Source organism: Bombina bombina, chromosome 3, assembly GCF_027579735.1.
Source record: "Bombina bombina isolate aBomBom1 chromosome 3, aBomBom1.pri, whole genome shotgun sequence".
Taxonomy (NCBI): Eukaryota; Metazoa; Chordata; class Amphibia; order Anura; family Bombinatoridae; genus Bombina; species Bombina bombina.
Window position 1 is genome coordinate 1,075,583,851 of NC_069501.1, and position 13,993 is coordinate 1,075,597,843.

Genomic DNA, 13,993 nt, shown 5'->3' on the forward strand with positions numbered 1-13,993 from the left:
TCAACTTGCTTCTGATTACATTATTCACACTGGGACTGATGATAATTTGTGGTGAGACTACTAGTGCTGTCCTACGCTCATAAGTGAAGGTTTCTACCGTTCCACAAGTAGCACGAAGCCGTCAGCAGTCTATTCTGTTATTGTAATTATATTAATTCTTCAAATATTTGTAAAAAAATGTTTACTGTTTAATGTTTGTAGTTTGCACATTAGATTACTAAATTACCTTGTTCCGGTCGTGTATGCTGATGTATCACTCAGTCAGCTGGGAAACCATCAATACCCAAAAGAGACAAAAAAAGTTGTTGAATCGTGGGCTGTCCTTTGTTCCTACTCCTAACATAGATAAATTCCAGGTGAATGTGGATATATACAAATTGCAGGGACAGTCCCGATCCAGCACCTTTAAGGAAACATCTAAATTTGATACTCCTAACTCAAATCCCTCCATTCATAGTTTTTCTTATCCAGAACTATTCGGGTTATAAAAGGGAAGCTCTTCGACAGCTATCGGCTAGTTCAATCTATACTAAATTAAGTGGCAATCCAACTACAAGCTTTAAAAGAATCATTGATACTATTTTGAAATGTGGATTTGAAGCTGGTGTTATTGATGTACATGAATTAGGCTACATGCGTGTTGAACATCCAGTGATTCCAGTATTATATTTACTCCCTAAGATGCACAAGTCCCTAGTCGACCCTCCAGGCAGACCGATTGTGTTAGCCAGAAATTCCCTATGTTCACATGTGGCTGAATTTATTGATCATCACTTACAACCAGTAGTTAGGGAATCCTTTTCATATCTCCAGGATTCCTCTACACGTTTGAATACATTAAAGGATATTGCATGTTTGGATGAGGATGATATTCTTGTAACCATGGATGTTGACAGCCTGTACATGGTTATCCCCCATGTTGAGGGAGTTCAGGCTGTCAGAGCCATGGTTTGCACATCTTCTGCATATGTGGATTCCCCTGTTGAATTCCTTCTTGAATTGCTATCTTTTTGTTTGGAGAAAACCTACTTCAAATTTGAACACACTTTTTACTTGCAGACTGCTGGAACAGCTATGGGATCAAATATGGCTCCCACATATGCAAATCTCTATATGCTTTAGTACAATTTATGTATTATGCAACCACATCTTCTACACAATGTTAAGTTTTATACAAGATACATTGATGATGTTTTCCTTATATGGATGGGTTCTGTGGAAACTCTAAAAATGTGGATTAATGGGTTAAATCATTATGATTCTCCTATCCGGTTTAAATCTGATCATAGTAGTGAGTTTTTTGGATTTGAATATCTTTAAAATTAGGACTGATAAAGGCTGCAAGTTTTGTACTTCTTTGTAATCGAAACCAACCAATCAGAATTCCTTATTAATGGCTAATAGTTTCCATCCCATTCATCAAAAAAAAGGTAATAATTTCATCTCAACTCACGAGGGTGATATAAAACAACACTTTGGACAGCACTAGGATCATTCAGGAAGATGCTATGTGTAATAAATTGATGGAATGATGCTACCAGACTGGTGATATCGACAGGACAATCCTCAAGCTACGAGAGCAAAATCAAGAGACTGTTAAATAAAGCAGTATCTGCAAAGGCCACAACAGAGACACTGAACTTTGTGACCACATTTACTCCGCTACATAATACGTTGGAAAAATCAATTAAGTCCAACTGGGAAATTATATGTCTTGACAAGACCTTACCTTTTACTAATATGAGGGCACCACATATGGTCTACAAAAGGGCACCCAATTTAAGGGACATTTTGGTTCACAATGACCCAATACAATGCTATCAACATACTACTTGGCTTAAAGACCGGAAAAAAACTGGTTGCTTTAAATGTGGTTACTGTAAAACTTGTAACAGTATGATTACTGGTCCCTCATTTCATCATCCATACAATGGCAGACATTATAAGATTTAGCATTGACTTACATGTACTAGCGATTATCTGATATACACCTTATCCTGTCCGTGTTCATTAGTTTATGTTGGGAAAACGACCACCTCCTCTAGAAAAAGGATGGCAAATCATCGATGTGCAATCAAGAATGGCACCTCTGGGCAACCAGGTGTTATTTATTATATGGCATCTCATGGGTAGAGCTCACAAGATATGTGCATTTGGAGATTTTAGAATGTGGCCGCTTGTGCCGTTTGGCTATTTTCTGAGCCAAATGTATTCTTGTGAAACCGCAACACACTAGGCGTGTTGCCGTTTCACAAGAATAACTTCACAAAGGACTAAATACGTTTGCTTAAAGGGGCACTGAACCAAATTTTTTTCTTTTGTGATTCATATAGAGCATGACATTTTAAGCAACTTTCTAATTTACTCGTATTATCAAAATTTCTTCAATCTCTTGGTATCTTTATTTGAAATGCAAGAATATAATTTTAGATGCTGGCCCATTTTTGGTGAACAACCTAGTGTCCAGAGGTCTGAACCAAAAAAACACTTAGATGCATTCTTTTTCAAATAAAGATAGCAAGAGAACGAAGAAAATTTGATAATAGGAGTAAATTAGAAAGTTGCTTAAAATTGCATGCTCTATCTGAATCACGGAAGAAAAAAGTTGGGTTCAGTAGCCCTTTCAGTTTTGGGCCATATTGGGTGAGCCAATGAACATGCACATATTAGGGGAAGGAAGATTTATCAGACTGCTGTGTGCATGAACTTGGAGCTTGTGCAACATAATAACTTGCGTTCACGGTCCCTTGGGTGGAGTATTTGGATAGCAGGGTGGGCCAATACTCCCAACAGCCGTAAGTGCCCAGGGCAGCTTTTTGTTTTATGACTGATTAACCACAGGTGTGGCTCATGATTGCCACAAATAGATGCACAGTTAGGAGGAGAAGATTGCAATTAAAATAATATAAATTGCATGGTTATGTTTGTTAATTTGATGTAAATAAATAACAATTATGCAGTTATGAGTTATATAAGTTAACAATTCAGTTAACATACTTCATTTTGGAAATTCTGTTTTCAGTTAGGCAGTACAAGTCAGCACAATAATATTCTTTTTCATTGCAGAAATGGCAGCTATATTTCTAGACAAGCATGATAGATAGGGTTGCCACCTGAGCCATGTTTTCCTTGACACTTATGAGTTACACATGCTGCAGGGTGTGCAGGGAGCACCATGTATTGTGTTTTGATACAAAAACATTTACATATATGTATCACAGACTTCCTTATAGTGTATATACTTGCTATAGACAGGAGACATCTATCTTACACAGAGCTATAACAGTTTCTATTGCAACATTTGAGTTCATTTACTGGGTGTGCTTAAGTTAATACAGTAAAATGCTTTGCTATCAGTTTGTAATTTGTTTGCACATTTATCTCTGCTAAGAATGCCATATTAATAATACAATAAACCCTGTAACGTAATACTGAAGTTATGCAAGTCAAATATTAAATGACAGGACAAACTGGGCAAAGGTGTGCATGAGCAATGCTGGAAAACTCTGTAGTCATGGACTTGAGTAGACTGGTAACTGCTGCTATATAGTGCTCCATAAATGGGCCAGATCTAAAGCATAAGAACATAGTATAATTGATAGTATAAGTAAACTAAAAAAGTTGTTTAAAATCGCATACTCTGCCTGAATCATGAAAGAAACAATTGAGTTTCATATCCCTTTAAGAGAGTCCAAGGTTTGCAGCAACAGTCACTGAACTGGGTTTTCACCTTTGCTTACATAGGCAGTACCCTTACTAATTGCAGCCAAACCTTATTTACCCTAACCCCACCCCTGGACTATATTACATTCACTATTCAGTTCTACCAGACCATTAAGAACTGTACAACTAAGGCAGAAAAGAAACTGTAGCCAGAATGTCTAGTCCTGCTAAACCTACTGGCCCTGCTCCTGGGGTCGGTCCCAGCTGCAGACTCAGATCTGTGTATCATAAAACTAACATGCATGTCACAGCTAATGTCAGTATTCCACTGAATATTTACATTAGGTTTTGTGACCGTTAAATAACTTGTTTAAAGGGATACAAAAGGACAAAATGAAAATTCTCTATGTAGATCATTTCATTATTGCACTATCACTTGTATGTAACTGTGTGTTTAGCCATTGCAAAATGATTAAACATATAGTTAAATCCAGCTGCAGAGCAGCAATTCACTACTGGGAGTTAGCAGAAAACGTTTGGTGATCCAATGACGAGTGACAAATGTGTGCAGGCACCTAACCAGCTAGCTCCTAGTATTGTAGGATATGCACATATTCTTTTTAACAAAGGATAGCAATAGAGCAAAGTAAGCATGAAAATAGAAGAACATTTAATTAAAATGACATGCAAGTATAATTTTGACTTTCCTATCCCTTTAATATGTTTGCTGTTTATTTCTTGCAGAGTTTAGTACGTTGTGATGGCACTGGGTCCATGTATTTTGTTGGGTGTGGATATAATGCTTTTCCTGTGGGGTCAGAATATGCAGACTTTCCTCATATGGATGACAGACAGAAAGACAGAGAAATTCGCAAGTTTCGGTACATTATTCATGCGGAACAGAATGCCCTGACGTTCAGGTACAAAACATGACTAATATGTATAAAGCATTATTAAAAATGAAACAAAAACACCAAACATGCTACATAAAACAGTAGAAACTTTCTTATCTGCTGATAGCTCTAAAATACTTTGGTTCTGATCTAGAACAATTACACCCAACTAGGTAATCTGAGAAAAGAGATTTTGGGTCCCATGCCACACCTGCAACTTGACATGAAAAAGTAAAATGTGTTTGTTGTTGTGCAATACATTATTCTTTAAAGAGAACTTCATACACATCAGTGGAGATTATAGGAGTACCATGTTTACTGGATTTTAGGATCACACTGTATACATTAGAAATGTCTGGGGTTTTGAGATTTTAAGCAGTGGACAGGTTTTAAGCTTTTAAACATGCAAATGCTTATTTATTTATTCATTTAATTAATTGCCAACAATTTTATAAATGCAGCAAAAAAACAAACAACAAAACTTTAAGGTAACGTTTTATTAATCAGCACTTAGCTGTTTTGCCTACCTTAAACTTTGTCCCATTCTTATGCTACTAACAGGGGCAAGATCTGTTGATAAAAAAATGCTGCTGTTGTGTTGTGTCTACCATTTTTAAGCAAAATAAAAAATAAATAAAAAACAAACTTCCAAACAAAAAAATATTTTATATAGTAGTTGTTTTTTTAATAAAAGTTTAAGAAAAAGTCATGAATCAAAGAGCACGAGGTGGTGTCTGGGGCAGTTGTAACATTTTGTGCTTTTATTTCTTTTTTTTTATTGTCTTTTAATGTATTTTTTGCTTTATTTTATGCGTAGATGTCATGAAATTAAACCAGAGGAAAATACCATGATCTTTGTGACAAAATGTCCCTGTGATGAGTGCGTGCCACTGATTAAAGGTTCAGGGATCAAGCAGATCTATGCTGGAGATGTGGACATTGAAAAAAAGAAAGCAGATATATCTTACATGAAATTTGGAGAACTTAACGGAGTCTATAAATATACAGTAAGTGCTAAATTGGGTCCCTTTTCTTTATTTAAGCAAAACAAATTGATCATAACAGAACAAAGACACAAAAACTGTTTGACGGTCAGTTGGGTTACAAGAAATAACCATAGAGACAGTAATATTCTGCATTATGTTGTTTATTTGATTGATAAGCGGTAATGTCTCTATGGAGCTACTTCGTAATCTTGAAAATGTGTTTTTAAGCATATTCTTTTCATTTTTTAACAGTGGCAAGAAAATTCAAGTATGACCCACATAGACAAGCAGAATGATTATCCTAATACCTCAGAAAGTGAGTATGCTGTTGTAATACCTCAGTCAGTATGCTGTTGTAATACCTCGGAAAGTGAGTATGCTATTATAATCAGAAAGTGAATATGCTGTTGTAATACCTCCGAAAGTGAGTATGCTGTTGTAATACCTCAGTCAGTATGCTGTTGTAATACCTCGGAAAGTGAGTATGCTATTATAATCAGAAAGTGAGTATGCTGTTGTAATACCTCCGAAAGTGAGTATGCTGTTGTAATACCTCAGTCAGTATGCTGTTGTAATACCTCGGAAAGTGAGTATGCTATTATAATCAGAAAGTGAGTATGCTGTTGTAATACCTCCGAAAGTGAGTATGCTGTTGTAATACCTCAGAAAGGGAGAATGCTGTTGTAATACCTCAGTTAGTATGCTGTTGTAATACCTCAGTGAATATGCTATTGTAATACCTCAGAAAGTGAGTATGCTCTTGTAATACCTCAGAAAGTGAATATGCTCTTGTAATACCTCAGAAAGTGAGTATGCTGTTGTAATACCTCAGAAAGGGAGAATGCTGTTGTAATACCTCAGTCAGTATGCTGTTGTAATACTTAAGTGAGTATGCTCTTGTAATACCTCAGAAAGTGAGTATGCTGTTATAATCAGAATGTCAGTATGCTCTTATAATAAGAAAGTGAGTATGCTCTTGTAATACCTCAGAAAGTGAGTATGCTGTTGTAATAATTCAGAAAGTGAGTATGCTGTTGTAATACGTCAGTCAGTATGCTGTTGTAATACCTCAGTGAGTATGCTATTGTAATACCTCAGAAAGTGAGTATGATCTTGTAATACCTCAGAAAGTGAGTATGCTCTTGTAATACCTCAGAAAGTGAGTATGCTGTTATAATCAGAATGTCAGTATGCTCTTATAATCAGAAAGTGAGTATGCTGTTGTAATACCTCAGAAAGTGAGTATGCTCTTGTAATACCTCAGAAAGTGAGTATGCTGTTATAATCAGAATGTCAGTATGCTCTTATAATCAGAAAGTGAGTATGTTCTTGTAATACCTCAGAAAGTGAGTATGCTGTTGTAATACCTCAGAAAGTGAGTATGTTCTTGTAATACCTCAGGAAGTGAGTATGCTGTTTTAATACGTCAGAAAGTGAGTATGCTGTTATAATACCTCAGTCAGTATGCTGTTGTAATACCCCAGAACGTGAGTATTCTGTTGTAATACCTCAGAAAGTGAGTATGCTGTTGTAATACCTCAGGAAGTCAGTATGCTCTTGTAATACATCAGAAAGTGAGTATGCTGTTGTAATACCTCAGAAAGTGAGTATGCTGTTGTAAAACCTCAGTCAGTATGCTGTTGTAATACCTTTAAGAAGTGAGTATGCTGTTGTAATACCTCAGAAAGTGAGTATGTTGTTGTAATACCTCAGAAAGTGAGTATGCTGTTGTAAAAACATAATTTATGTAAGAACTTACCTGATAAATTAATTTCTTTCATATTAGCAAGAGTCCATGAGCTAGTGACGTATGGGATATACATTCCTACCAGGAGGGGCAAAGTTTCCCAAACCTTAAAATGCCTATAAATACACCCCTCACCACACCCACAATTCAGTTTAACGAATAGCCAAGAAGTGGGGTGATAAGAAAAAAGTGCGAAAGCATATAAAATAAGGAATTGGAATAATTGTGCTTTATACAAAAAAATCAAAACCACCACAAAAAAGGGCGGGCCTCATGGACTCTTGCTAATATGAAAGAAATGAATTTATCAGGTAAGTTCTTACATAAATTATGTTTTCTTTCATGTAATTAGCAAGAGTCCATGAGCTAGTGACGTATGGGATAATGATTACCCAAGATGTGGATCTTTCCACGCAAGAGTCACTAGAGAGGGAGGGATAAAATAAAGACAGCCAATTCCTGCTGAAAATAATCCACACCCAGAATAAAATGTTAATGAAAAAACATAAGCAGAAGATTCAAACTGAAACCACTGCCTGAAATACGTTTCTACCAAAAACTGCTTCAGAAGAAGAAAACACATCAAAATGGTAGAATTTAGTAAAAGTATGCAAAGAGGACCAAGTTGCTGCTTTGCAAATCTGATCAACCGAAGCTTCATTCCTAAACGCCCAGGAAGTAGAAACTGACCTAGTAGAATGAGCTGTAATCCTTTGAGGCGGAGTGTTACCCGACTCAACATAGGCAAGATGAAATAAAGATTTCAACCAAGATGCCAAAGAAATGGCAGAAGCTTTCTGGCCTTTTCTAGAACCGGAAAAGATGACTAATAGACTAAAAGTCTTTCGGAAAGACTTAGTAGCTTCAACATAATATTACAAAGCTCTAACAGCATCCAAAGAAAACAATGATTTCTCCTTAGAATTCATAGGATTAGGACATAATGAAGGAACCACAATTTCTCTACTAATGTTGTTAGAATTCACAACCTTAGGTAAAAAATTCAAAAGAAGTTCGCAGCACTGCCTTATCCTGATGCAAAATCAGAAAAGGAGACTCACAAAAAAGAGTAGATAATTCAGAGACTCTTCTGGCAGAAGAGATGGCCAAAGAAACAAAACTTTCCAAGAAAGTAATATAACGACCAAAGAATGCATGGGTTCAAAAGGAGGAGCTTGAAGAGCCCCCAGAACCAAATTCAAACTCCAAGGAGGAGAAATTGACTTAATGACAGGTTTTATACGAACCAAAGGTTGTACAAAACAATGAATATCAGGAAGATTAGCAATCCTTCTGTGAAAAAGAACAGAAAGAGCAGAGATTTGTCTTTCAAGGAACTTGCGGACAAACCTTTATCTAAACCATCCTGAAGAAACTGTAAAATTCTCGGTATTCAAAAAGAATGCCAAGAAAAAAGATGAGAAAGACACTAAGAAATATAAGTCTTCCAGACTCTATAATATATCTCTCTAGATACAGATTTACGAGCCTGTCACATAGTATCAATCACAGAGTCAGAGAAACCTCTTTGACCAAGAATCAAGCGTTCAAACTCCATACCTTAAAATTAAGGTAATGAGATCCTGATGGAAAAAAAGAACCTTGAGACAGAAAGACTGGTCTTAACGGAAGAGTCCACAGCTGGCAAGAGGCCATCCGGACAAGATCCGCATACCAAAACCTGTGAGACCATGCTGGAGCTACCAGCAGGACAAACGAGCATTCCTTTAGAATATTGGAAAATACCCTTGGAAGAAGAACTAGAGGCGGAAAGATATAGGCAGGATGACACTTGTAAGGAAGAGATAATGCATCCACTGCCTCCGCCCGAGGATCCCGGGATCCGGACAGATACCAGGGAAGTTTCTTGTTTAGATGAGAAGCCATCAGATCTATTTCTGGGAGTTCCCATATTTGAACAATCTGAGGAAATACCTCTGGGTGAAGAGACCATTCGCCCAGGTGCAACGTTTGGCGACTGAGATAATCCGCTTTCCAATTGTCCATACCTGGGATATGAACCGCAGAGATTAGACAGGAGCTGGATTCCGCCCAAACCAAAATTCAAGATACTTCTTTCATAGCCAGAGGACTGTGAGTCCCTCCTTGATGATTGATGTATGCCACAGTTGTGACATTGTCTATCTGAAAACAAATGAACAACTCTCTCTTCAGAAGAGACCAAGACTGAAGAGCTCTGAAAATTGCACGGAGTTCCAAAATATTGATCGGAAATCTCACCTCCTGAGATTCCCAAACCCCTTGTGCTGTCAGATACCCCCACATAGCTCCCCAACCTGTAAGACTTGCATCTGTTGAGATCATAGTCCAGGTCGGAAGAACAAAGAAGCCCCCTGAACTAAACGATGGTGATCTGTCCACCATGTCAGAGAGTGTCGTATAATCGGTTTAAAGATATTAATTGAGATATCTTTGAGTAATCCCTGCACCATTGGTTCAGCATACAGAGCTGAAGAGGTCGCATGTGAAAACGAGCAAAGGAGATCGCATCTGATGCGGCAGTCCTAAGACCTAAAATTTCCATGCATAAGGCTACCAAAGGGAATGATTGTGACTGAAGGTTTTGACAAGCTGATATCAATGTTAAACTTCTCTTGTCTGACAAGGACAGAGTCATAGACACTGAATCTATCTAGAAACCTAAAAAGGTTACCCTTGTCTGAGGAATCAATGAACTGATTGGTAAATTGATCCTCCAACCATGAACTTGAAGAAACAACACAAGTCGATTTGTATGAGATTCTTCAAAAATGAAAAGACTGAGCAAGTACCAAGATATCGTCCAAATAAGGAAAAACCAAAACCCTGTTCTCTGATTACAGAAAGAAGGGCACCGAGAACCTTTGAAAAAAATTCTTGGAACTGAGGCTAGGCCAAACGGTAGAGCCACAAAACTGGTAATGCTTGTCTAAAAAGAGAATCTCAGACACTAAAAGTGATCTGGATGAATCGGAATATGCAGATACACATCCTGTAAATCTATTGTAGACATATAATGCCCTTGCTAAACAAAAGGCAGGATAGTCCTACAGTAACCATCTTGAATGTTGGTATCCTTACATAACGATTCAATATTGATAGATCCGGAACTGGTCTGAAGGAATTGACCTTCTTTGGTACAATGAAGAGATAAAATAAAACCCCAGCCCCTGTTCCAGAACTGGAACTGGCATAATTACTCCAGCCAACTCTAGATCTGAAACACATTTCAGAAATGCTGAATCTTTGCTGTGTTAACTGGGACACGGGAAAGAAAAAAATCTCTTAGCAGGAGGCCTTAACTTGAAGCCAATTCTGTATCTTTCTGAAACAATGTTCTGAAACCAGAGATTGAGAACGGAATTGATCCAAATTTCTTTGAAGAAAACGTAATCTGCCCCATACCAGCTGAGCTGGAATAAGGGCCGCACCTACATGGGTACTTAGGAGCTGGCTATAGGTTTCTATAAGGCTTGGATATATTCCAAACTGGAAATAGTTTCCAAACTGATACCGCTCCTAACAGTTGAGATAATAATTTATTACCCTGGAAAGAAAGGGAAAGCAAAGTTGACTTAGAAGACATATCAGCATTCCAAGTTTAATCCATAAAGCTTTTCTAGCTAAAATAGCTAGAGACATATACCTGACATCAACTCTAATGACATCAAAAGATGGTATCACCAATAAAATTATTAGCATGTTATAGAATAATAATAATGCTATAAAAATATGATCTGTGACTCGTTGCGCTAAAGCTTCTTAACCAAAAAGTTGAAGCTGCAGCAACATCCACTAAAAATATAGCAGGTCTAAGAAGATTACCTGAACATAAGTAAGCTTTTCTTAGAAAGGATTCAATTTTCCTATCTAAAGGATCCTTAAATGAAGTACTATCTGCCGTAGGAATAGTAGTACATTTAGCAGGAGTAGAGACAACCCCATAACCTTAGGGATTTTGTCCCAAAAAACTCTAATCTGTCAGATGGCACAGGATATAATTGCTTAAACGTTTAGAAGGAGTAAAAGAATTACCCAAATTATTCCATTCCCTGGAAATTACTTCAGAAATAGCATCAGGGAGATTAAACACTTCTGGAATAACTACAGGAGATTTAAAAACCTTATTTAAACGTTTAGATTTAGTATCAAGAGGACCAGAATCCTCTATTCCTAATGCAATTAATACTTCTTAAAATAAAGAACGAATAAATTCCATCTTGAACAAATACAAAGATTTATCAGCATCAACCTCTGAGACAGAAACCTCTGAACCAGAAGAACCATTATCAGTATCAGAATGATGATGTTCATTTAAAAATTCATCTGAAAAAAGAGAAGTTTTAAAAGACTTTTATGTAAACTAGAAGGAGAAATAACAGACATAGCCTTCTTAATGGATTTAAAAAATAAAATCTCTTATGTTATCAGGAACACTCTGAAAATTAGATGTTGACGGAACAACAACAGGTAATGTAACAGTACTAAAGAAAATTTTATCTGCATTAATAAGTTTGTCATGACATGCAATACAAACAACAGCTGGAGAAACAGATACCAAAAATTTATAGCAGATACACTTAGCTTGGTAGCTCCAGCACCGGGCAGTAATTTTCCTGAAGTATCTTCTGACTCAGTTGCAACGTGGAACATCTTGCAATATGTAAAAGAAAAAAACAACATATAAAGCAAAATTTATCAAATTCCTTAAATGACAGTTTCAGGAATGGGAAAAAAATGCCAGTGAACAAGCTTCTAGCAACCAGAAGCAATAAATAATGAGACTTAAATAATGTGGAGACAAAAGCGACGCCCATATTTTTTTAGCGCCAAATAAGACGCCCACATTATTTGGCGCCTAAATGCTTTTGGCGCCAAAAATGACGCCACATCCGGAACGCCGACATCTTTGGCGCAAAAGAACGTCAAAAAAATGACGCAACTTCCGGCGACACGTATGACGCCGGAAACAGAAAAGATTTTTTGCGCCAAAAAAGTCCGCGCCAAGAATGACGCAATAAAATGAAGCATTTTCAGCCCCCGCGAGCCTAACAGCCCACAGGGAAAAAGTCAAATTTTTTAAGGTAAGAAAAAATGATTGGTTCAAATGCATTATCCGAAATATGAAACTGACTGTCTGAAAAAAAGGAATGTTGAACATCCTGAGTCAAGGCAAATAAATGTTTGAATACATATATTTAGAACTTTATATAAAAGTGCCCAACCATAGCTTAGAGTGTCACAGAAAATAAGACTTACTTACCCCAGGACACTCATCTACATGTTTGTAGAAAGCCAAACCAGTACTGAAACGAAAATCAGCAGAGGTAATGGTATATATATAAGAGTATATCGTCGATCTGAAAAGGGAGGTAAGAGATGAATCTCCACGACCGATAACAGAGAACCTATGAAATAGACCCCGTAGAAGGAGATCATTGAATTCAAATAGGCAATACTCTCCTCACATCCCTCTGACATTCACTGCACGCTGAGAGGAAAACCGGACCCCAACTTGCTGCGGAACGCATATCAACGTAGAATCTAGCACAAACTTACTTCACCACCTCCATAGGAGGCAAAGTTTGTAAAACTGAATTGTGGGTGTGGTGAGGGGTGTATTTATAGGCATTTTAAGGTTTGGGAAACTTTGCCCCTCCTGGTAGGAATGTATATCCCATACGTCACTAGCTCATGGACTCTTGCTAATTACATGAAAGAAACCTCAGTCAGTATGCTGTTGTAATACCTCAAGAAGTGAGTATGCTGTTGTAATACCTCAGAAAGTGAGTATGCTGTTGTAATACCTCAGTCAGTATGCTGTTGTAATACACGCAAAGTTAACCATGGTAGACACAGGGTTAACTTTGCGTGCTAACAGATGTAGATGCACACTATGTAACTGTGCAGGAGGTCCGTGGGCTGCTCCGTTCTTGCTACTGTTTGTGTGAGCTGCCTCCTGGGAGATTTATAGCTCTCCAAAAGGAAACGTTAAATCAGGAATATGGGTCTTCAAGTTTACCTTGTATACTGGTGGTAAGGCTGAGCTTCCCAAAGCTGTCATATTTTTTTCAGACTTCTCTCAAAGACTTAATAATTTAATAAAATTGTCAGGGTAACTATCCTCAGGTATTAATTTGTGTGCAATGCATCCTGCTTAAAGGGCCACTGTAAGTAAATATTTTCTATGCCTGTTACTAACTAACTACCCCAAATACGCTTTTTATCAATAGCATTTCATTAACATATCTCTACCGTATATCAGAAATCTTGTCTGCAAATTTAATTGTTTTCCAAACTCACTCCGTGGGTATCCTTTGCTCTGTACCAATCCATTTACAATACCTAGGTTTCAAAATGGCGCTTTAAACACAAAGTTATTGGTTTAAGTATTTTGAACATGCAGTGCTGAAAATAGTGGGCAGGATAACGTGACATCGGCGAATAAAAGATATAACTTTTAGAACGTTATGAAACTTCGTTTTGGAGAAAATATAGGTCAGTAGGTTTTAATTAATGTTTATTAACTTTAATATGTTAGTTGTTTAGCTTAAAAATTATAACAGAAAGTAATCCTTTAACTGTGTTTATATATATATATATATATATATATATTTAAACATATACAGTACACACACAGACACATATATATATATATATATATATATATATATATATATATATATATATATATATATATACAT

General features: G+C 36.8%; 1 protein-coding gene across 1 annotated transcript in view; it reads left to right on the forward strand.

Moving 5' to 3' along the window:
• CDADC1 (cytidine and dCMP deaminase domain containing 1) overlaps nucleotides 1-13,993 on the forward strand; it is a 157,992-nt gene that overhangs the window by 80,906 nt on the left and 63,093 nt on the right. Inside the window, exons 6-8 of the mRNA XM_053708361.1 lie at nucleotides 4,408-4,583; nucleotides 5,374-5,563; nucleotides 5,795-5,858. Coding sequence (XP_053564336.1) covers nucleotides 4,408-4,583; nucleotides 5,374-5,563; nucleotides 5,795-5,858 — 430 coding nt within the window. The remainder of the gene's footprint in view (nucleotides 1-4,407; nucleotides 4,584-5,373; nucleotides 5,564-5,794; nucleotides 5,859-13,993) is intronic.